The following is a 24,466-nucleotide window of genomic DNA, read 5'->3' as shown; positions in this document are numbered from 1 at the left end:
ACAAACAAACAGAAACAAAAATGTAGGGAGCCCACAACATACATAAACTGGCAATAAAAATGGAAAGGATGTTCAACACTATTTTTAGTGGCACTTAGTATTTATGTTTGGTCATTTAATGTCTAGAAAACAGTTGTAGTCTCTGTTAAATAGGGAATAAAGTTACCTACAAAAACTTGTGACAGCCAGTATTGTTCTCTAACTCTACTAGGAACTGGCTTCTGAATTTTGACTCACAGTCTGCTAAAAAGAAACACTTTCAGCTTGGCCACTCACCCTCTTTGTCTGAATTAACAAGATGTGTACACAATTAATGAAGGCATATTCAAAGAGATCTCTAACTGAGCCCATCAACCTCATTAAACACAGCTTCGCTTCACAATAGTTTCTTGGAGCCCTAATGGCCTGATGCTGTCTGAAAGATTTACTGTCTAAGGACTTTGACCTAAAAATAAGATTTACAAGGGAAATTTTTGAGGAGTAATATAAATGCAAGAATGAGAATTACTTAAAGGGAGTGAGTCTGACATGACCAGAAGGGATTGAAAAAATACAGTAAATGCCTTAGTTGGTACAGTCGAAGGTTCTTTTTTCAGATCCAAACGTTGTAGGGAAAAGTGCATACAGATCATTGCATCAAGATCAAGATAACTTTTAGAGAGATTGCTTCATATCCTGGTGGCTTAACTTCCCAGAGAAAAGAAGAAAAACAAAAAATCTTCACCACTGGTCTTCCTTAGGAAATCTTTTCACTGGTTTATGGATTGTAGAGGCGGCCACCAAGTAAGAGACCCCATTCTCTCTTTACATTGAGAGGCCTTGATGTTTGAGGATACAGCTGCCTTCAGATGCTCAGATAAAAGACACTAAGTGCAAAGTAGCAGTATTATCTACTTATTACCCCACTTATCTGCTTATTTCTTCCTTGAAGTCCTACTTCTGTCTGCAATATCAATCACTTCTCCGGCAGCTTGTCTCACTACAAAGGGAGGATTTGATCCCCTGCTTAGCCCTCCACAAGCAGCAGACTCGTGCAAGACTAATTCATTACACCACCAAGGCTGCAGAACAAGATTATGTGGGGGGTGGGTGTGCTATGCTCTTACAGCACAGTTCTTGGAAACGATGCAGAAATTCAATCTACCGTTCCATCGAACATGGTAGTCTAGGCACTAAACTTGGCATTGAATAAGCACCAAACACATTAGAGGGAGTCTTGATACTTTCTCCAAACAAGAATAAGCTGTGGTTAGGCAAAATGGCAATGTGAGAGCAACTATTTCACATTATCAAAAAAAATAAAATAAAAAAATAACAGTCTCAAGTTGGTACACAGAGCTCTGTATTTGAAAATACAGAATTAGTTTCAAAGGACAGTATATAGGAACTTCTCTTTCAACAGAGCACATCATAACATAGTGCAAACAATCAGGACATGTGGCATGTGGATGCTAGGCTGGTTTTGTCACCAACTGGCTATGTAATCTAGGGCTTGTCACTACTTCTCTGAGCTCATTTCCTTTGCTGGCCAAAAAAAAAAAAAAAAAAAAAAAAATAGCTATAAGATGATCTCTATAGCTGGTTCCAGCACCAACATCTTAAGAGAGTGCATAAAGTGTTAGGTTATAAAGAAAAACAAGCTGGCTTGCCATTATATCCAAAATAGGTTTTCTGCCTGGGAGGTGATACATAAAAGTTTGGGCCAGGCTCAAAAAGAAAATTAGCAGATAGTGTTGAACTCCTAGCTGATTTGAACTCCTAGATTCATTATAAAGGTTCATTTAACTTGTCTTCATTATCTGTTCTTACTACATCAAAGGAGTATTTCCAAATCCTTACAATTAGCCATGTAAACAAGGGCACAAATTTATCACTTCACTGTGCTCAGCAAACAAGGTTTCTGATACACTATCACATTCTACTGAGGATAATAATCCCACTAACACCTTAGGTTGGGCATACAAATATTAAATGGGGTCTTATACAGTGAAAGGTTTCAATACATTTTAAGAAGTGAATCAATCGATGAATTTGCTGAATATCAATGAGAACTGACCCTACTTTTCAACATTAGCAGACATTGCCCAGACGTTTTCTGTTTTAGTTGAATGAGAGCCAAGATCTCATTCTCCGATAACCAAGAAAGCAACCAAACAATCCTTTATTCGGTCCTAGGTAGTGCTGACACTATTGACTATGCCCAAATACTCAACTCAGGAAGTCTAAAAAACAATCCGTAATAAAAAGAAGACAAAGATGAGTAATTAAAAAAAAATAAAGGTTTCTTCAAGGCCAATCAGGTGACCAGTGTTGAAAATCTCTTTCATGGTTAGCTTTATTATCAATATTGCCTGTAGGTAGAGAACGAAACAATGTTAAAGAATGCATGTTTGGGATCTTATTCTTTTAACTTGGAGCTCCAGAACAAGAGCCATATTTTCAATTATTTAACAGTATGAAATATTATGGGTGCCTTTTATTTAGAAATACATACTAACCTGTTCATTAATGAAGTTAAATTGCTTTTAATAACATTTAATGACACCAAAAATCCAAAGAGTTTATCTACTTATAATGGCATGAGATATACATTACATGTTGTGAAGATTAAGAGTGATAATGGACATGAAATAACTTTTTTTTAAACTGCAGAAGGTTGTTCAAACATAAGTGATTTTATTTATTTGTGTGTTCTTGATGAATAAGTATCATTTTCTAAATCCTATTGCAATTAGCTTTGATTCATTCAAATGAAAACCTCTGACCTAGAACATGATTTATACAGAAGTGACTAATTTCAAGAGAAAACGTGTGACCTTAAACATTTTGTCCTGCATACCAATCTTTAGAGATGACTTGCATTAGCCTTTTCGAATTTGCATAAACTCAGAGAAAAATGTTCCTCAAAGAAAAAAAGAACAGCTTTCTAGGCACAATACTTTTTGATAATTCCCCAAATGCCAAAACTTCTGTTGCTTGATTCTGTTGCAAATTGCTTAATAGATGTCAAAGAAGCATTTTAAATTAATATTTACACATTCCCGATGAACAAAAAAAGCAATCGTTGGCATATGGAAGCGGTAAAAAAAAAAAAAAAAAAAAAAAAAAAAAAACCTCAACGAGGATGGAGAAGAAATTATTGGGACAATTGAGGGACTGCATCTAGTTTTCAAGACAATGACAGTAGAGTGATTATGTAGTGTCCTTTAGTTTCTGTGGGGGCACTCAAACACTCACACTGCATTACTTCCTTAGGGAGCTAAGAATTTGATTGAAGAGGTGGGCCTTCTAGACCTCCAGACCATTCAACAAACATTTGCTGAGCACTAAATAGGGCCAGGCTTTGCAATGTGTTTCACAGAAAAGAAAGTAATGATTCCTGCTTTCATGGGGCATCAAGCTTCATGAACAATCTGTCATAATTTATAAATCACTTTGTGACTGATTATTGGAATCAAATCAATGGTGACAAATTTTCAGCCTTAAAAAAATGTATTTAGCACTGCCAAATTTAGCATATAAAGTGAGTGATCAAATTGGATAAGATGATGCTAATTGAGAAAAAAATAGCTTTAAAATAAGGATACAAAATTTCTTATGTTCCTGATCAGCTGTCCCTGAAGGTGAATGACACTGAGAAGATTTAGGATGGAACTACCCAAGGTGGCCACTGTGAAGGACAGCCTGTTTGAAGGTCTAAATGGGTACAGCCATTTAAAAAACTCTATGTCTCGGGGCACCTGGGTGGCTCAGTGGGTTAAGCCTTTGCCTTTGGCTCGGGTCATGATCCCAGGGTCCTGGGATAGAGCCCCGCATCGGGCTCCCTGCTCGGTGGGGAGCCTGCTTCCCTTCCTCTCTCTCTGCCTACTTGTGATCTCTTGTCTGTCAAATAAACAAGTAAATATTTAAAAAAGAAAACAATAATAGTTAGCATTTATTCAGCACTTCTTAAGGCTAGGTATGATTCTTCATGCTGTAATGTACATAATTTTTATTTATGATTTAATACTTATATTAGACTATGAAGGAGATGCCATTATTCACATCTTGCAAATGAGAGAAGCAGCATAGGGTGGTGAAATAACTTGCCATAAGTCACATAACTAGCTCAGGAATAGATATGGGCTGTGGGCCTTGAACACGATTTCTGCAGCCACATTAACTTGCTTTGTGCTGAGCAGGGAATGAAGTTCTCTGGCCATCTCTGGGCACATGCTTGTACTTCTCATCAATGTCACTGACTAGGAAATTGTGTGCGTGTGTGTGTTGGGAGAATGGGTTTTTTTTTGTTTGTTTGTTTTTGTTTTTTTTTTTTAGGCCTGTATTTTATCCATTATCTGACTTGAATCTATATGAACGCTCACTATGGCATCCATATACCACTGCCAAATACAATTTCAGTACATGCCCTTGTTACAGCCTAACTTGAGTCAACCTTAAAATAACAAGTCAACCCACAGTGTGCAGTAGGTGTTATTGTATCATGGGTACTTTTAATGCATATGCTAAATTTGGGATTTGGGGCCAGAAATTTTTTTTATTGTTTATGATAAAGAATGAAAATAACTGCTTGAGAACAGTGTTTTGACGTTAATATATATATTTGCTATTGGTCTTTCTGGATTTGGGAGCAATTTGATGACCAGTTATCTAGAAATTTTAACGAAAGTTTAGAAAATAATTTATAACTACTTAGAATCTCTGTGACTCAGATGTTTTTTGAAAAAGAATCACATAATAAAAATAACACCATTTCTTTCTTCTTGAAATCCAGTCATAAGATAATGGCTTGGTTCTATCACCCATTAGACAATTTAGTGTCCTAGCCTCTGCAAGATAAAAGTTGTGACTCATGGTTTTCCAACCATGAACTACTCTTTAGCTAAAACTCTGGATAGATTAATAAGGCTAGTTTCATTCTGTTCTTACAGAAGGATAATTTGAAGTTAAAACCAAACTTCAAATTTTCCAAACCTCAAAAGATTATGTGAATTCCTTTAAAAATAAACCCAGCAACCAGGGCACCTGGGTAGCTCAGTGGGTTAAAGCCTCTGCCTTCAGCTTGGGTCATGATCCCAGGGGTCCTAGGATCAAGCCCCGCATCCACATCCTGCTCTCTGCTAGTCAGGGAGCCTGCTTCCTCCTCTCTCTCTGCCTGCCTCTCTGCCTATTTATGATCTCTACCTGTCAAATAAAATAAATAAAAGTCTTTTAAAAATTAAAGATAAGAATAAACCCAGTAAATCAAATGCCTTTTTTATCCTCTACCATTCAGACTTTCACCAGATAAAGCAAGAAACTCAATTTCTATAACACTATCAACACCATCCCATTACCACTATATAAATTAAGAGATCAGCACTTTTATTTTTTTTCTCATTGAATTCAAATCACAAACTATCCTTACTTATTTAAGAACTGTTTACAACCAGAATAAGAAAATATTATAAGAATCATTACCACTCGAGGTTTTTTAGTATGACCCAGATGAGCAACAGGGTCAGGAAAAAATGAAAGAAAGAAAGAAAGAAAAAAAAAAAACCCATGGACACCTCAGTTTTTGTCTAATGCTATTATACAACGAAGACAGGGTTTTAAGTACATGCTCCATAATTTATTCAATTTCTCTCACAGAATATGACCTTTTTTATTGGTCTGTCTGAAGTCATGATTGTTACATGGTAAAATTTGTGTCAGTCCATAGTTCATATCTTTTGCTTCATGCTGTCTTATGTGTCCATTTTAAAATGCTAACAAGAAGAACATATACTTAATATTTTCATAAAATCTCTCCTACACTGCAAGTTGAGGGATTGACAAGGCGTGTGTGTGGTAAGCAGGGAAGATTACATCAAGAGCGCTTAATTCCTGTCACCCCAAAGACCAGATCCAGCCAAGAGAAAAAGTCCTCTCTTTAAAAGGTGCAAGGCAACTGTTTTCCTAATTGCTCTTATTTCTGTGTTTGTGTCAAGGTTTGCGGGGGGATAGGTTGGTGTGTGCATTTTTTTTTTAAACCAAAGAAGAGATTTTTGTGTGTGTAAAATTTACCACCATGTTTTGTTTTTTTAAACATGATTTATGCTTTTAGAGAGGTTCATTTTCAGAAGAAATCTGAATGAGGACACCGTCTGTAGAAAGACATTCCAATGAACTGGTTAGGCGAGTAGTTGTTTGGAAGGAACACTGCCTCCGGGCTCATGAGGCAGATGGAGGTAGCAGTGGAGGAGTGGAGTAGCAGAACTCAGTCCCTTCTCCTTTCTCCAGCTCCAGACAGGATTTATATTCATGACTAATCTTCAGGAGCACAGTTCCTCACCACCCACCCCACCTCCACAAAAAGCACTGATGAGGAAGTACTCCTTTTCTCAAAAATGAAAATGTTGCTTTTGTGTTCTCATTTTTGCAAGTCCCACCTCCCCCTTGACCTAGAGAATAAAAGGAAAGGAAACTCTTTAGATGCCACGCCGCATAGTGATGATTTAGGACAGATTTTGTGTATGTGTGTCAACGGGGCACATTGGTTTATATGTTTTCACTAATGGTTCTGGAAAATGTATGTGTCTGTCTGTGTTCCCATCAAAGTCACATAAAGACACAAAAGGAGTTTCAGCAAGGACTGGTGGTTTATCTGTTACTAAGGATGAAGGGATGAAGTTAGCAACCAGTCTGATTCCATGCTTTTACACATAAGGAAAATACTTGGAAGAGGAAGTTATTCATCTACCAACAAAAAGCCAATTAGTGACAGCAGCATGAGGACTAGAAGCCTGGACTTCTGACTCCTAGGCCAGTGGCTTCTCACTGAACCTCAGAATTGCTAAAGTTTGGGTGCTTTTCAAGATATCAGAGATAGTAAATTTGCACTATAAACCCTGATCTATCTGCCTATGTCAAAAGACCTCCAAAGAGCTTAATTTTAGACATGATGTGTTAATTCTTGAATCTAAAGAAGAGGGAATATACTGGAACACAGTGGTTTTCCATTTTTGATGATTCACAAAATAATTTTTTTTTTTTTTCCCTTCTTCCGTAGCCTTCTTAGTTTTCTTTCTATCTGATCAACTTCAAGCAGCTGAGTTGTTTCTTTTTCAAACTAAGCTATTGCTGGAAAGCACAAAAAATACCTTGGTTAAGTGGGGAGTGGATTGTATCTAATTCACTAGCAGAGGTAGTTCATGCCTATTCCCTTTGTCCAGGGCAGCCAACATCACAAAATCCATAATGCTCCACTAAAGTTCAGGTTATAGAAAAAACATCTTGATACTCAAACCCGATATCTAAAGGAGAGGGCTATTTTTAAAAGCCATATTTTATAAGGTCATCTAAGTTCTAATTAGGTAGTAACATGCACTGGACTGAAGCATATTTGATACCAAGACAAATCGTGTGGGTTTTGTATCTAATTTAGTTTCTGATTCACTATCCTATGCCATGGGGGGGACACAACTGAGATGTGAAAGTACCTGCTCTCTTTCTATCTCTTTAAGAGGGTGTGGTGAGAAAAGCTTTGAATAACATCCATTAAGAGCTCTTCAGCTTCTTGGGAGGATGATAAGTAAATACAGTGAAATAAGAACTGTGTGTGTGTGTGTGTGTGTGTGTGTGTGTGTGTGTGTGTGTGTATGTTTTCTCCTTAATCTATAGATGAATTATATGTCTTTCCTAAACACAAAGAATAACTCTGGGGCTCCTGGGTGGCTCATTCAGTTAAGAGCCTGACTCTTGGTTTTGGCTCAGGTCATGATCTCAGGGTGGTGACATCCCACCCAGCTTTGAGCCCAACACTCAGTGGGGAGTCTGCTTGAGATTTTCTCTCTCCCTCTGCCTCTTCCACCGCCCTCGTCCCATGCACACACACATTCTCTCTCTCAAAATAAATAAAATCTTTAAAAAAAATCCACTTTGACAGACAAAAACGATAAAAATGAAGCTCACATCACTGCAGACAATATACTTCTGAGGGACACTCCATTCAGCTAATGAATGAAAAGGCTTTTACTCTACAAACTAAGTCTGTCTGTTTTTCTGTCTCTCTCCTACTACATGCACTCACATTGAGATGTTACCTTTTACTTGATGAAGACTCCCCCATGACCCTTCTAATCAGAAATAATCAATCCAGCTACTGCTTTAATCAGCCATGTTTTTTTAAAATCTTTTTGTTTTTTATCTCTATTCCATTTTTTTTTTAATCAACATCATTCTCATTTTCTAGTTAGTAGTCTATTCACCTATTCCCTAAAGCAAAGGCACTCTCATTTTCATCTATGTTCCTACTTTAAGAGCTGTGGGAGCAAAAGGAGATAATGAACAGGTCCTCATCTGAAAAGAATAGTCTCATAGAGAGATCCAATCTCTTAATCCTAATACACCTACTTCTCTTAACACTAAGCACATGACACTGAAGAGTTTGGGGTCACGTGCACAGGCAGGTACCTCCCCACCGCTAGCCACCATCCTCTAGTTGCCCACATTCTGAATCCTATAAGCAGTTCACCAAGACCACCAGGTTAGAATGTATCCCTCTTTTCCCTGACATGACCCCAACTCAACTATTTATCTATTTCCTTATTCCTCCTCTTCCCTGTTGGCTTCCAGCCAAATTGACCTTCCTTCCTTTCGATACACAATTTATCGAAGTCATTTATACATTTAACTCAAGGGGTCTCAGACCGATAGCCCACATTATGTGCTATGAGTCCAGGGAACTTAGGATAATAAGAATAATTTGCATTACTCTAAGTGAGGCAAGTATTCTCCAGTTCTTATTTATCATCATTTCCTGTTCTCCTGCACTGAATGCTTCCCACATGTACGCTTGTTCCCTAACTCAGATAATTCTCAAGGTCTCAAATACCTTCTCTTTCTCCTTTTTCACATGGCCATATGTTTCCTAAGCTTTTACATAGACATGATTATCAGAATTCTTGCTGAAGTTTGTCTGTATTCTCCTCTGGTGCTTACCACTTTCTATCTTGATAAGAATTGTTTGCGTCTCCTGTCTGGTAATGAATTGTGAGGTCCTTAGGTATAGAACATACTCTTTACCTATTCATTCATTCCTTAGAATGAAGCAGCAAATGTTGGCTAGGTGCAGGATCATTGAGTTGCTTAATGCCTAAAAGTTAAGATTCTTTTAGAGTATGATGTGAATACTGTTCCCAAAGTTGTAAAGCCCAGCCATCATTGCTGATGACTAAACTGGTCCATTGTCTAACATGGGTACTAATTTGTTGTCTTGTTTATTTATCTCTCAATAGTTAAGCAACAAATATTTTCTTGGTTATGATCATTTAGATCAACTATAACCTAGTTCATTAACTTCATAACTGTCTCCCCCACTGATTTTAAGTTAGATGTAGTAAAAGACTTAGCCCTTTTATTTAAACTTTATACCTTTAGCAGAGTATCTTGACCTTAGTAAATAATTAGCAAATCCCTGTTGAATTGACAAGAATACAAGCTTAAAATTTTAGTCTTTTTGCCAGGGAAAAGATTCTTATGAACCTACAATTTAAGAGAAAATCAGGTATGAGAATTTGTTTGACAATGTCTACTGATAAAGACGTGAAGCCAACCACTTAATAAATACGTTTAATTACTTTTTCTAAACTCTTACTGTCTACCTTTTTAATTTCTCAGTGGCATAACCCAGTAGAACTTTTCACATGTTTTAAGATGAGTCACAGCTAAAAATGTCTACTTTAAAATAGAGACTGGCCTAGATGTTTCTTCTCTGTCATTATGGCTCTGTCCCCTTGGGCAAGTCACTCTGCACTCAGAACCTGAGTTTCTTAGCCTATAAAAATACGTATGTTAAAACACTGGATTCCACCAGTGTTTCTCCAACATCAGAATCACCTGGAGGGCTTATTGAAAGATTGTTGCCCTCCCTCTTCTAGTTTCTGATTGAGCAGATCTGGAGTAGAACCCAAACTATTTGCATCTTTTAAAGTTCCTGATGGTGTTGGCTAGAGACCACATTTTGAAAAAACTAAACTGTTTTGGAGTCCACACAGCTCTGACTTTATCACATGAAGATTCAAGCCAGGGATATAAGGGTATCCAATTCCAAAGTCTGGGCTCTGGCATAGAGAGTATTTTATTATGTTAAATTACTGAATGACACCCAAATAAGTGAAATAAAATACTTTTCAGTAATTAAACTGAAAATATTTTCTGTGAGTTCTAGGAGACTGAATGGATGCCAGAATATAAGAGCTTTTAAAAGAAATCTCCTTCAAAATTCGACTTAATTTGAAGAAAACTCAACTCTGTGTAGTTTCAAATGGAGGGGAAGGAGCTTAACAGATTTTATAGAATACTAGTGTATCTTCAAATATTACCTTCTTTTTTTGAAATATAAAAATACAAACCCATGCAAATATTGCTTTTTTTCTGCATCAGCAATTGCTCTACTTGGGATTCCTAATTTCCTGTTTCCAGATTTATCATATTCTAGAAGTAACAGTAAAGACCACCACCACTGAGAGCTGACCTCATATAAGATGTTGTTACCTGCTTGACATGTCAGGTCTCAATATGCTAAAAAGCTCTTCTCTGGTCTGTTACCAATCTCATCATCTTCATTTTGCAAGTGGGTAAACTGAAGCTCAGAAACAAGCCAGGATTTAGCCAAGGTCATCCAAGTAGTGAATGAGAGATCTGAATTCAAATGCAGACAGCAAGCTACTCCAGAGCCCGAGCTCATCAACACTATCTCTAACAGGAAAGGCAAAGGCAGGTCTACAAATCCAGAAAGTTAGGTTTAATCCATAGTCAACCATAAACCCTAGTGGACACACTGGAGAATTCTACCCTAATCAACTTGGATCTTAGTTGTCTCATCTATTAAAGGAAGGCTAGAGTAGAACTATATCATGTCTACAATAGTAGTCCTAAGTCTACTATTCTAGAATTTTCCAAGTTTTATAGATTAAACAATGTTAAATAAACTGGTCACTGAAGGAATGAACAGGTGACTCACAGCATTTTACTTCAAACAAATCAGATTCACTCTAAATCAGCATGCTAGGATTTCAGACTCTTAGGTTTTTAAGAGGATGTAAGGTCAGAATCAGCTCCTGTGTTTCTGCTGAAATCCCTTTCTGTTTATTTGCCCTCTTCAACTTTGTCATTCTGAATGCATACACACTAAGCACAGTGTCTTAAGTAACATTGCTGAGGTTACACCAAAGACAGGTGTTAGGGGAACTATTTCCCTAGGGCTATCATTTCCAACTCTCCCTCCTCAAAAACAGAGGGAGGGGATAGAAGGAAAGGGTTTCTTTTCAGATTAAACACAGAGACTGCAAACACCTTCCCCTAGGCAATAAATTCTCTGCCAGTGTGCGCTGCAGTTTACCCAAACACCAAAGCAAAAAGCAAACAGCCCCTTTTGTAAGGGAGGAGCTGTCACCTGTCAAATGATGTTTGTGAATTTCTAGAGAAAAAAAAAAAGAAGAAAAAAGAAAGAAAGAAAGAAAACCCTTTCCCTTATTTTATTAAGCAGACTGTTTGTTCAAGGTTTGAAATGCATACTTGTGTTTAAGGTAAAAGTCCCTGGCTTGGCAATCTTGAACAAAGTGGTGCCTTCTGATTGGCTACACTGCACAAAGAACAGAACAGGAAAACAGTCTGCTCTTCTGGGGACACCTGAACTCAGTCTAATCTGAGTGGATACTGGGCCATCTCAGAAGCAACATAAGTAACTACAAACCCATCTTCCAAAAATTGGAGGGCTTTTTCTACACAGAATATATTCTGTTTCATTTGTTTTCATAGAACTAATAAACAAAAGCTTATTTGGTACAAATTATGGTTGAATTATTATTTTAATGGTAGTAGGCAAGGAGAAAGGGTAGTAAAGATCCTAAGAGCAAGAGTTAAGAAGTGCTGCACAGAAAAGTAGAAAGTGTTATGCGCATCTCCATGTTCAGGGCTAATCTCAGGCAATATAGATATTTCCTAGGAAATAAATATGGAAATATATAGGAATATATATATATATAATATATATATATTATATAGGAAATATATAGGAATATATATATAGAAGTATATATAAGAATATATATAGAGAAATATATATATATATATATATACATATATATATATATATATATATTCTGTGTACTCTTCTTTCTTCACCCCTTTCTTCATATTGTTCCTAACCTGGTGAGGCCTGCTTTCCCCAGCCAGAGATGCTCCATTCTCCAAGATGTCTTCCTCATCTCCAGTCAAAACTACCATCCCTTCCACAGAGTGTAATCAAAGGTATAGAAAGAGGGACTGTTTCACCTCTATGTGCAAATGACTAGAATCTCCTTTAGTCTCCTAGATATATTTGCATTTTTAAAGAAGAGATAGTATGGGGTGCCTGGGTGGCTCAGTGGGTTAAGCCCCTGCCTTCGGCTCAGGTCATGATCTCAGGGTCCTGGGATCGAGCCCCACATCGGGCTCTCTGCTCAGCGGGGAGCCTGCTTCCCTTCCTCTCCCTGCCTGACTCTCTGCCTACTTGTGATCTCTCCATCTCTCTCTCTGCCAAATAAATAAATAAATAAATCAAAATAAAGAAGAGATAGTTTAATGAAAATTGATTCAAGTTTATAGACACTTCCGCAGAGTTGTAGGAGTACAAATTGAAAAGAAAACAAACCCATGAAAAGAAATTTGATAATAAGTATCAGTAACACTGGTGTTCATACAATCTTACTCAATAGTCACACTTCTAAGCAACTAGTGCAAGAAAATATTCTTTATATAACATACAATCTTACTCAATAGTCACACTTCTAAGCAACTAGTGCAAGAAAATATTCTTTATATAAATATTCTTCTTAAAAAAATCTGAGTAAAGTAACAGTTAAATAAATCATTATATGTCTGTGTAATGGCATAACATAGCAATTAAAGTTGTTGTGAAGACTTATAAGAGAAATAGGTTCATCATTGAATGCAAAAAAATAAGTAGATTATAAATTTATATATGACATAATCCAAATGTACATTATAAAATCTATTTCTTCAAGGAAAAAAACAGAAAAAAAAACTAATAGTTTTATAACTCATCACTAAGTAGAGATGAGCAATTTATCAATTTGCATTTCATCATGAAAAGTAATATATATTTACCCACTCAGAGTTCTTATTAAGAAAATAGATGAGTGATAATAAAAATAATTTTTAAATGACTACAGTTTTATATGGCAGGAACTTTGAATGAAAACAAATCAGATAATGAAACAAACCACTGCAATTCTCTGAGGCCAGTGATAGGTATTATTGTCTATCCGTAAAAATGAAGAAAGAGCAGGTCATAGAGATAATCAAGTTCACACAGCTTAAACTGGTAATGACAGAATTCCAACCACAGTGTATCTGGCTAAAAGTCTTATGTCAGAATTCTAAAGTAAGTAATAACCTGTAAAATCCTGTTACATAGAATGTAATCATCAAAGTAAAAACAAGAACAACAGCAATGAAAAAACACCTTTTTCTGAGTTTCCCTACACTGAACTATAGAGTTTTTCTGGAAGACCTAACAAGGAAAAAGTAGAGATGGGAGAGAAATAGGACACTTGAAAAGGAATGAGAGAATGTGTGGGAGGAACAAAAGAGCTTAGTAGTGGAGATGTGAGGGTGGCTCTGGAAGCCTGAGGGAGAGACCATGTAGGAAGGGAAGGGAAGGGAAACAGAGAGGCCTTCCTTCAAGGGAGCTCTTGATACTGGTATCAGACTTCAAGTTGGCAGACTTTATGCATTTCAGATGCCTGGGAGACCAGGAACATACAGAAAATAATTGTTGTTTATATGACATATCAAAAATCGTACCCCTTCCACTGTTTGAGTCAGGAGAAGGCATGTAGGAAGGAAATTGAGAATTTTGAGTGACTCATACAGCATTGCTGTTAAACAGCCCCTTGTAGCCTGAATAGAGTGAATTACTGAAGAATACTTTGTTCACAGAGTATGTGCTTCATACATATATACATATGAAGAATGAAATTTATCAAATGAGGACAAAACAATTGGCATATCAAAAACCATTTTGACACAATCCTACAATTTTAGAAAACTTCTATAGATGTGGCTCAAATTGAGTTACAGTGAGTTGTGTGTGTCTGCGTGCGTGCGTGTGTGTGTGTCAGTGGGTGTGTGTGTAGGCAGCGAGGGAGAAAAGGTTGGTGGAGTTTATGAAAGAAACGTTTATAAATTTATGTTCAATAAAAATTCAACAAATTAGAGATCTGACATGGCTTATGATCTGCTTAGGAAACAGAAGTACTTATATCTCTTTGAAAAAAATCATTCTGATGAACAAAACCGTACATGGAATTCTTGTTCTTCCGGATAGTATTCAGTCAGAATTGTAACTGTAGTATGAAGGAAGAACAACATCAATGATAAATATCCTATTCAATAAAATATACTTATTCTCTTGAGTTTGTAAAAAAATATATTTGACAGTTGAAAACAAAAATTATAACACTGTCTGATGGAGTGTTCAATGTACATAGATGTAATATATATGACAGCTACAACATCATGGGGGAGGGTTATGTGACCAATATTGTGGCAAGTGTTCCACATTCCGTTTGAAGTGGTAAAATATTGATTCATAATAGACTATGAGAAACTATGAATATGACAATACCTAGGGAAACAAGTAAAAAATATGCAAAGAAATATAGCCAACACCAAGACAGAAAATTAAAAGAAAATACTAAATATAGGTGAAGTGATCTAAATAGTGGCAGAGAAAAGGAAAACAAAAGAGCAATGGAGAGAACAAACACACAAAATTCAAATGGTATATATTATATACACCTAAATATGAAATGATACAAATACACCAATTAATAGATATTGACAAAATGGATAAAAAGTGACCAACTATACATTGTAGAAGCACTCACCTTGAATATAATGATAAATACAGGTTAAAAGTAAAAGGATGAAGAAAAGATTTATCATGAAAATATTACTTAAATGTTATATTGGCTACATTAATATAAAAACAAAGTAGACTTCAGAATGAAGTATATCACAAGGAATAAAGAGAAATATATAATGACAAAAAGATCAATTCACCAGGAAGATAAAACAATACACCCCAAAATAGAGTTTCAATATATATGAAGCAACAACAGACAGACTTGAAAGGAGAAAGAGATAAATCCATAATTGGAGTTAAAGACTTCAATATTCATCTCTCACTAATCAATAGAACTAGTAGACTGAAAATAAACCAGCATAGAGAAGAATGCATAATATCATCAACCAATGGGCCCTAATTGACATTTTTAGAATACTCCAGCCCAAAAAACATCTTTCACAGTCTTTTTAAGTGCCCACAGGACATGCATCAAGATAAACTATATCTTGACTCATGAAAAAAACTCATGGAATAAAAAATTTTGAAAATTTGAAATCATTCAGAGTTTGTTTTCTGATCATAATAGAATTAAATTAGAATGCAGTAATGGAAAAATAACAGACAACACTGGAATACTTGGAAATTAAACATGCTTGTAAATACACACAGATCAAAAAAAAAAGCCTTAAGAGAAATCAGAAAATATTTTTAAACGAACAATATAAATATACAACATAGCAAAATGTAGGGGATGCCACTAAAGCAGTGTTTCATGGAAAATTTATAAATGTAAATACTAACATTAGAAGACAAGAAAGATCTCAATGCAATAATCTAAATTTTTAATTTAAGAAACTTTAATAAGAAGAGCAAAATAAACCCAAAGGAGCAGAAGAAAATAAGACCAGAAATAATAAAGTTGAAAACAGAAAGACAAAAGTGAAAAACAGGGAAACCAGAAAGCTGAGGCGCCTTTTTGAAAGATCAATACAATTAATAAATCCCTAGTGAGACTGATAGAGAAAAAGAGAGGACACAAGTTACCAATATCAGAAATGAAACAGAAAGATATTACAGATCTCACAGACATTAAAAGAGTAGTAAGGGAATACTACAAACAATTCTCCATATAAAAATTCAGAACTTTGATGCAATCAACAAATTTCTTACAAATCACTATATTTTTTTAAAGATTTATTTATTGATTTTAGAGAGTAAGACAAAGCGCTCACACGCATCCATGGGTGGGAAAGGCAGAGGAAGAGGGAGAGGGAAACTGAAGCAGACTCCATGCTGAATGTGGAGTCCCACGTGGGGCTCGATCTCACAACTGTGAGATCATGATGGTGAGATCATGACCTTAGCAGAAGCCAAGAGTCGGGCACTTAACCAACTGCACCACCCAGGTAGGTGCCCCTACAAACCACTATTTATGAAAACCTGCCCAAGATAAAATAAATCATCTCAGTAGTTCTGTAACAATTAACAGAACTGAACTTATAATTAAAGAGCTTTCCAAAAAGAAATATCCAGGCCCAGATGGTTTCATGAGCAAATTCTTCCAAACATTTCATAAGAAATATCAATTCTACATAATCTTTCCCTGAACATAAAGATACCTCACACAAAGCACAAACACAGAAATCACCCTGAGGTTCATGAACAATAAAACTGGCAAGATGAAAATGACCATGCTTCATAATTGCTAATACCAGCTCTCAATGGTGAGCTTAACACTCATTTGCTTTAAACTATAGTTTCTTTCCTCTCTGAGTCCTAACCTTTAAAGCCTACAAAATTCTAGCTGGTCTTATCATTTTATAGATATGATAAACACTGCTACAATGAAGTCTTCATTTCTGTATATATGTGTATGTGTGTGTACATGTCAGTATGCATGGGTGTGTGTGTGTGTGAGTGTGTGTGTGTGTGTACTTATTTACATATTTTAAATTGTTTTGTGAAGGAAATTCCTAGAAGTGGTACATACCTTTAGGTACCTAAGGATGAAAATTTAAAATTAAATAAATTAGAAGGGCAAATTGTCCTCCAAATACATCAATTTATATTTCTGCCCAAAGTGAATAGGTTTTGTTTCCCAACATTTTCATCAGCACTGGATATTATCAATCATTTAAATCTTCGCTGACCAGGTTGATGATAGTCTATGACACAATCTGGAATGATAACCAATGAAACTCATTGTTGGGATTCACAATATTTTTTATTAGAGAGATAAAACATTCTATGTCTGTTAAACATCTGTGAATTACTTAGACTCTTTGCCAAAGAGCATGGCTTCATCTTTCTCTTATTAATTTTTAAATATTTATTAGGGCCATTAAACCTTTGCCATGTGCTATAAATTTTTCAAATTTGTATTTTTTCCTTCTTTCTATAGAAATTTCTCCTATGCCAAATGTTTGAATCTTCTCTTTTAAAACTTCTGCATGTTACCTTATAGTTTTTTTTAAATAAATTGTTTTCATAATACTTATCAAAACTTGGACCTCTTTTCCTTTCTATATTTTGATCAATTTGACTCCTATTTCAAGACCTAAATAAAAATCACCTTCTCTATGACATTTTGCCAGTCTTTGTCAGGCACAGTAAATCATTTCTTTTGGGTGTGGCTTTAAAAATACACACATATGAATAATTTTGTACACATTGACTCATTTGCTGTATTATGGTGTTCTCAAAGCTACACACCATGATTTATCCATTTGTATCACAAAGAACATAGCATTCAGTAAGTACTAATCTAGTATATGTATATGGCTAGATCTAGTATATATACTTGAAATCTTAGAGGAATCTTGGATCATTTAAGATATAGGGCAGTATGCTTGGTTCTGTGGCCTAGGCTTTTTCAAAATACAAACACACTATCTGCTCTTGGGAAATGCAGAGTTGAAGAGGTAAAGACTCTTCATGTAACAATAAGAATTTATGGAAACGGATGATTTTAGATAATTGCCACTCAAATTATGAGGGGAAAAACCCAATTCGACTAAATAGGGCTTCCTTTAAAGCACCAAGAATGAATAAATGCAAAAAGAAAAGTTATGTAGTTTCCATCAATCGTTCCAGGAGAACATTTAAGTGTTGATGCTCTTATCTCCCTCTTGAAGATGTGCCAGGCATGTTTAGACAGTTTGTAAATAAGGCAAGGCTGAGATTTAAAGGAAATATTAGTAGAATCAAAAGCCAACAGGATCTTGGAAACATAGGCTAAATCATGAAAAAATTTTGAGAAAAAAACCTCATTCACTTTCATCTTCCAATTCAATGTAGTTCATTTTTTAGTGACATTAAAATAATTCTAATGAAGAAGGCACATACGTTCTCTGCAATTCAAATTTCCTTTGTTAATAATCAGAGCAAAACATTATGATTCCATTTCATGACTAATTGCTAAGGTGAAGGTTATGTGAAAAACATCAATAAAAATGGGATGTCATTCTCAATTTCAAGATTTTTGTCCTTAATTATCTGACATGTTGTTTCATGTCTACAGATTCATATTTCTTGCATAGTGAGAACATGCCTGGCAGAGATCCCAAATTTTTAAGATATTATATGCAAAAGGAAAGTAATTTATGTGCAGTTGTAGAACTATTTAGCTATGAACTTATACATAAGAAAAGCGAAAATATGCTACCAAACATCAGCAGCTATCTGTTGGAAGAACTAGGAATCTAAGTGGATCCCAGTTTTTACATTCCAAACCAGAATACTAGTTATAGGAGCCTGAGCATGTCCCCCATTTTGTGACTCCTGTTGCTGAGGACTGTCACTGTTACATATTCCTATCTCTGTGTCCTTCACATGTGGACACAGATGAGGATGTCGGAATGGTCATAAGACAAGGGAAGACACAGGATTCATACAGAACTATCACTTACTAGCAATACCTCACTTCTTTGCATATTAAAAACAGAACAGCCACAGAGAGGCAAGCTTATGCCATCAAGTTCCTTTTCCCTCAACTTGTAGCTTTCTTTCAATATCATTGTTCCTAAGTGACCCATCACTAGAAAAAAAAAAAAATCACATTTCATTTTGTTTTTCATCTTTTTCGGAATCATCTCAATCCCTTATTCTTTTCAAAGTTTCTGGGTCTTACTTCCTGACTTTGTGTTACCTTCAGTTTAAGCTGGTAAACAATTTCAAGCTTGAAGGTGCTAATAAGTGATGAGACAATGGTTTTATTGTCCATTATTACTGATGGTGACCTGTGCCTCTTCAGAGGAGGCAGTGTTAAGACTCTACTATAGGACTCTCTCATGGGGAGAGGAGTGGTTGCTCCACATGGGCATCCCTAATGCTCACGGAGCAGACAGGTACTTAACAAGAAATAGAGCTCAAGTTCCTCCAAAAGTTCCTCTCCAGTATCCTGGAGGAAAAATGAGAGAAGATTGAGTTGAGTAGTATGGGTAGGATACTGACACTGATGTTGTGTGTACATGTCATCCTGGAAAAGGTTTTTAACCTTCATTTTTTGCCTTTGACTTATTAATTTATAAAGGAACAATAATGATTTCTACCTCACACAGTGATTGGGAAGATTAAATAAAAGATCAGACATGTTAATCACCACCAAATATTGATGCTTAAGAAAAAGTTGTTTCTAAAAATTTGTAGTTTAGAATTATAACCGGAGAGTCAGGAATCAACTTCAAATTGAACATGCTCTCTTTCAATCAGGTCAGTCCTCCTAGTGGCATTATTAAAAATCTATTTCAAAGAATCAAAATCAAGTGTGTGTGTGTGTGTGTGTGTGTGTGTGTGTGTGTAATAACTGAAAATCAGGAGAAGTAGGTTGCAAATGGTTAACCCTTTTAAATATCAGTATTTCTTAAATAACAATAACCTCCAACTCATAGAGCAGTGCAGTCTTAACTAGACACCTATCAGGAGGGCAATGACATCTATGTATTTTCTTGACTTATTTTCTCTCCTTCTTCATTCTTTCCTTTTCTAACACCATTGTAGAGTTTCCAAGACTCTCGTTCAGATAATCCACTAGGATTTCTCTAAAGTTTCTTTTAGCTGATTTATAAAAGCACCAAAATGGACTTTAAATGACTAAAGTTTTTTGTTTTTTGTTTTTTGTTTTCAAATAGCAAATCTGGATATTTTCTAACAGAATTGAGAAAACAGTGGAAGTAAAGAATAAAGTATCTAAACAGCATAACTTTTTCCACACTGACAGACCATAGTCACAAAGGAAAGAACTTGAGAGGCAGAGGGGACAGGAAGTTTGGCTGTTATGAATGTTCAAGAGAACAGTCCCCTGACTGGAGATATTCTAGAACTGTGCTCTCCCAAAACTAAACCCATGTGGTAATTTCAATTTTAATTAACTAAAGTTAAAATTAAATTCCTCAGTTGCACTAGCCATATTTCAAATGCCCAAAGGTACATGTGGCTAATGACTAATGCATTGAACAATACAGAAAAGAGAACATTTACATCACTGAAAGAAAGTTCTCTTGGACAGGACTGCTTAAAAGAGAGCTTTTTGACTTTTTTAGATAACGTCCAAGTCTCATTTCACAGGACTTTAAATTTTCCTGAGGGTCTATTATGTGACTAACAAATGCTGAGCAAGACAAAATATGGTCCCTGTCCCCTTGAGACACAGGGAAATAAGCAATTATAATGTTGTACAATAAGTAATAGGACTAAAAATAGACCTAGGTTGTTTTAGAGGAATGGTCTTTAACTCAAACTGGTGGCAAAAAGAGATATGGAAGTTTTCCCAGAGAAGATAGGATAAACTAGTTGTTGAGGGATAGATAGGAGTTGGCCAGAGGGGGAAAACAAAGCAAAAATAAACATAAAAACAAACCAACAAAAAAACCAAGATGTCTAAGGAGAAAATTTCTAACATAAAAAAAATAAGAAAGGGAACGGCACATTTAGAAACCACATGCTTCAGTATGCGAACATGTGTGAAATAAGAGTAGAAACCTTAAATTAAAAGGCTTGAGTCTCCATTCAAGCTTGGTATAAATTCACTTGCTTTTATGAGTTCAGGAATCAGAACAGAAAATTGCTGGAGAGAATATCTAAACAAAGATTTGCCTAGGCTTATGCTACTATCAAGAGGTGATATTATTAAGTGAATTAGAGATATCCTAATTTCAAGTCACTGTCAAATCAGAATTTACCCCTGCTCAGGTTTAATTGTAAGACATTCCAAGGCCTTGAGTGACCTGCCCCTTGGATTTATTCATCTTTCACTAGCTCGAATCTGAGAACCATATCAGTATTAGAATGGAAGGGTCCACTGACAAATAGTTATTTTCCTTTCATCAACTTAGTGGCAAAACATCAGTGTATTTATAAAGTTACAATTTTATATTTTTGGTTGTTTCCTGTTCCCTTTCCTGACACAACTTTCCCCAATATTTAAAAAAAAAAAAAAAGAGAGAGAGAAAGAAAAAAAAAAGTACAATCCATATATATACATATGTGTGTGTGTATCAATATACATATATATATATATATATATATATATATATATATATATATATATATATAAAATTCTAATAAAATCTTCTACCAGAAAAGAAAGGCAAGGTATTTTTAAGGGGATCTCCAAAATCCACATGTGATCTATGAAATCCCCACTTTGTTTCCTAGTAGGATTTGTTTGTTTGGTGGGGTGTGTGTGTGTGTGTTTTACAAAAAAAGCAACAGCAGGATTTGTATGGTGAATGAATAATAATTTTTTTTTTTTTTTTTTTAAGAGATTGAGTGAGAGTGAGCACAGGCAGACAGAGTGGAAGGCAGAGTCAGAGGGAGAAGCAGGCTCCCTGCGGAGCAAGGAGCCTGATGTGGGACTTGATCCCAGGACGCTGGGATCATGACCCGAGCCGAAGGCAGCTGCCTAACCAACTGAGCCACCCAGGCGTCCCTGAATAATAATTTTTTAAAAATAAGACAAAAAGCCCCCTAGCACTATGCACTACACAAATACAGAAAATTTCATCTAAACATTTCAGAAAAGTATTTTATTATTATTAACCCATTACACCTCTGGTCTACCCCTTTTACAGATGAGGAACTGAAGCCTAAGGTCATGAGTGACTCAGTGGAAAAGCACTCCCTCCCCACAAAAATACTATTTTATGTATTACTTACCTTCCTTCCCCTTATTATATTACTAGGTACTCAAATCTATACCTAGATTCATACTGAATTTACTTCCTCTTTCTTTATTTAAGAAGGATAGTTCCATGAAAGAGGCAGTCCGCTATAGTATCAATAGAATTTGGTTAGAATTCAGATCTAGACTGTGGTTCTGACTCTAACTCGACCTCCTGTAAAACCCTGGAGTGGTACCACCTTCTCCAAATTGGGATAGATATAAGGAAAAACTCAGATAAAGAATGTAAAGGACTGGGCACCTGGGTGGCTCAGTCATTGGGTGCCTGCCTTCAGCTCAGGTCATGATCCCAGGGTCCTGGGATCGAGCCCCGCTTCGGGAAGCCTGTTCCCTCACCACAACTCCCGCTTGTGTTCTTGCTCTCGCTGTCTCTCTCTCTGTCACATCAACAAATAAAATCTTTACATTCTTTTTTTTTTTTTTTTTTAAGAATTATTCCCAGCCCACATTCCCCACACCAGTGAAAGCATGTGCTGTAAGAAGAGTTGAGCACAAAATCCACAAACACTTAAGTTTCTCTCTGCTCTCCACCTTGATTCTCTGCCCAATGGCCTTGCCCATTTAGGGCCATCTGCCTTTTCATATGCCATCAAATACACAGATTTCACAGAGATGTGGATGGGATGGCCCACATATTAGAGAAGTTCCCACCACTCACCCACATGGGGTCACTGAGGTCCGAATCCTGCATGCGGATACAGTCCATGCTAATCTCGATCTTGTTTCTTGTACCATTTTCTGATGGCTCATCCACAAAGTTCAAGTCAATGGGCTGAACAGAACATATGGGCCTACCATAAAGGACAAATGAAAGTGTGTTAGGCAAGGAATGGGACTAAATAAAACACAAGCACCCGGCTGGTAACAAGGAGCTCTCTCTGTTTCAAAGCTGGCAAGGTTCACTGGTTGGAGTCAGAGACTCTAGGTTCACTGCGTGCCTCAACCACATGTCAAATGAGTCATCTCAGGTGGTTCAAGTCCTATTTGTACAGTGGGAATCATGATCCCTGACCTTGTCCAAGAATTGCTGGGTAGAACATGGGAGAAAAATGGTACATCAGGAAATGAGGATTTTAAACCCTATCCCTTAGGGTATGAAGTACTCTATACTCTTTTATCTTCCTCTGAATTTACTTACTTATCCAAACTTGATCTTAATAAAGGAGAAAATAATCATTTTCCCAGTAAGGCATAAGTGATAACAAAATTTAATATTTTACCTTCCCAGCGGGTATTTGTGTTGAAACAGCAAATAAGAACTTTTAAGCCAAAGGAACAGATTTGGGGTATCAAGGGAGTCACTGGAGAAGTTACTTAGAGTTAGGCAGAAGAGCCCCCAACTTTTTAAAATTTAAATTCAATTAATTAACATATAATATCTTATTAGTTTCAGAGGTAGAATTCAGTGATTCATCAGTTGCATATAATACCCAGACCTCCTTACATCACGTGCCCTCCTTAATGCCCATCACCCAGTTACCCTACTCTCTGAACCCCCCAACATTCCAGCAACAGTTTGTTTCCTATGATCAAGAGTCTCTTATGGTTTGAGGAGAGCCCTTCTGATACTCCAAAATTATACCACCTTGGAATAATGATCTTTTGGTGTAAACCGAGTAAACCTCTACTGAATTTTGAACCCAGAAATACTATTGGAGAAAATTAATTTTTCCAACAATAGTGACTGAATTTTATCGATTTTAGAAACATGCCCTAGTAAGCAATATATATTTTTTAAAGATTTTATTTATTTATTTATTTGACAGATAGATCACAAGTAGGCAGAGAGGCAGGCAGAGAGAGGAAGGGAAGCATGCTCCCTGCTGAGCAGAGAGCCCAATACGGGGCTTGATCCCAGGACCCTGGGATCAGGACCTGAGCCGAAGGCAGAGGCTTTAACCCACTGAGCCACCCAGGCGCCCCGTAAGCAATATTTTTATACTCTCTACCTATTTATAGTAATTCAAATACAACATATTTTGGCTTCTTTGATACTCACTGTTCCAGAAAATCCCAGATATGCTGGAAGACCTCTGGACTGAGGAATTCATTTGTCTGTGTGCTCTGTGACATAGTGGATCGGTAATAACTTTCTTTCCAAGAGAAATGAGCTGGGGTTTCTACAAACCTTAAAAGGACAAAAAAGAAATTACAATTATAGTTTCTGTATTCAGGATATTGAATATTAAAACTAAAACATAATTAATCAAGACATCTCAGGTGACTCTTCAAAATCATGCAGTCATATAAAGCAAATTTCAGAAAGTTGCATGGTTGGTGTTTTGTTGGGCAGTGTCAGGGATCCCTGGACATAAAGTCAGATAATCACATCCTCTATCAAATTCTTTTGTAACTAAAAATGCTGTTACACTCTACACTTCCACTACCCAGCATCTATGTTCTGAAGA

At 36.2% G+C, this 24,466-nt stretch overlaps 1 protein-coding gene across 1 annotated transcript in view; it reads right to left on the bottom strand.

Annotated features, from left to right (window-relative positions):
* TP63 (tumor protein p63) overlaps positions 1 to 24,180 on the bottom strand; it is a gene marked incomplete at its 3' end in the record, with an annotated part of 138,848 nt that extends 114,668 nt beyond the window's left edge. The window contains exons 1-2 of the mRNA XM_082694825.1: positions 24,058 to 24,180; positions 22,717 to 22,849 (exon numbers count right to left, since the gene is read on the bottom strand). Of these exons, the coding sequence (XP_082550951.1) occupies positions 22,717 to 22,849; positions 24,058 to 24,131 (207 nt within the window). The 5' untranslated portion in view covers positions 24,132 to 24,180. The remainder of the gene's footprint in view (positions 1 to 22,716; positions 22,850 to 24,057) is intronic.
* Between the last annotated feature and the right edge of the window lie 286 nt (positions 24,181 to 24,466).

This window comes from Mustela nivalis (assembly GCF_964662115.1).
Source record: "Mustela nivalis genome assembly, chromosome: 1".
NCBI classification, from domain to species: Eukaryota; Metazoa; Chordata; class Mammalia; order Carnivora; family Mustelidae; genus Mustela; species Mustela nivalis.
The sequence above is the reverse complement of the archived record's forward strand: the minus strand, read 5'-3'. Positions and strand labels throughout refer to the sequence as shown.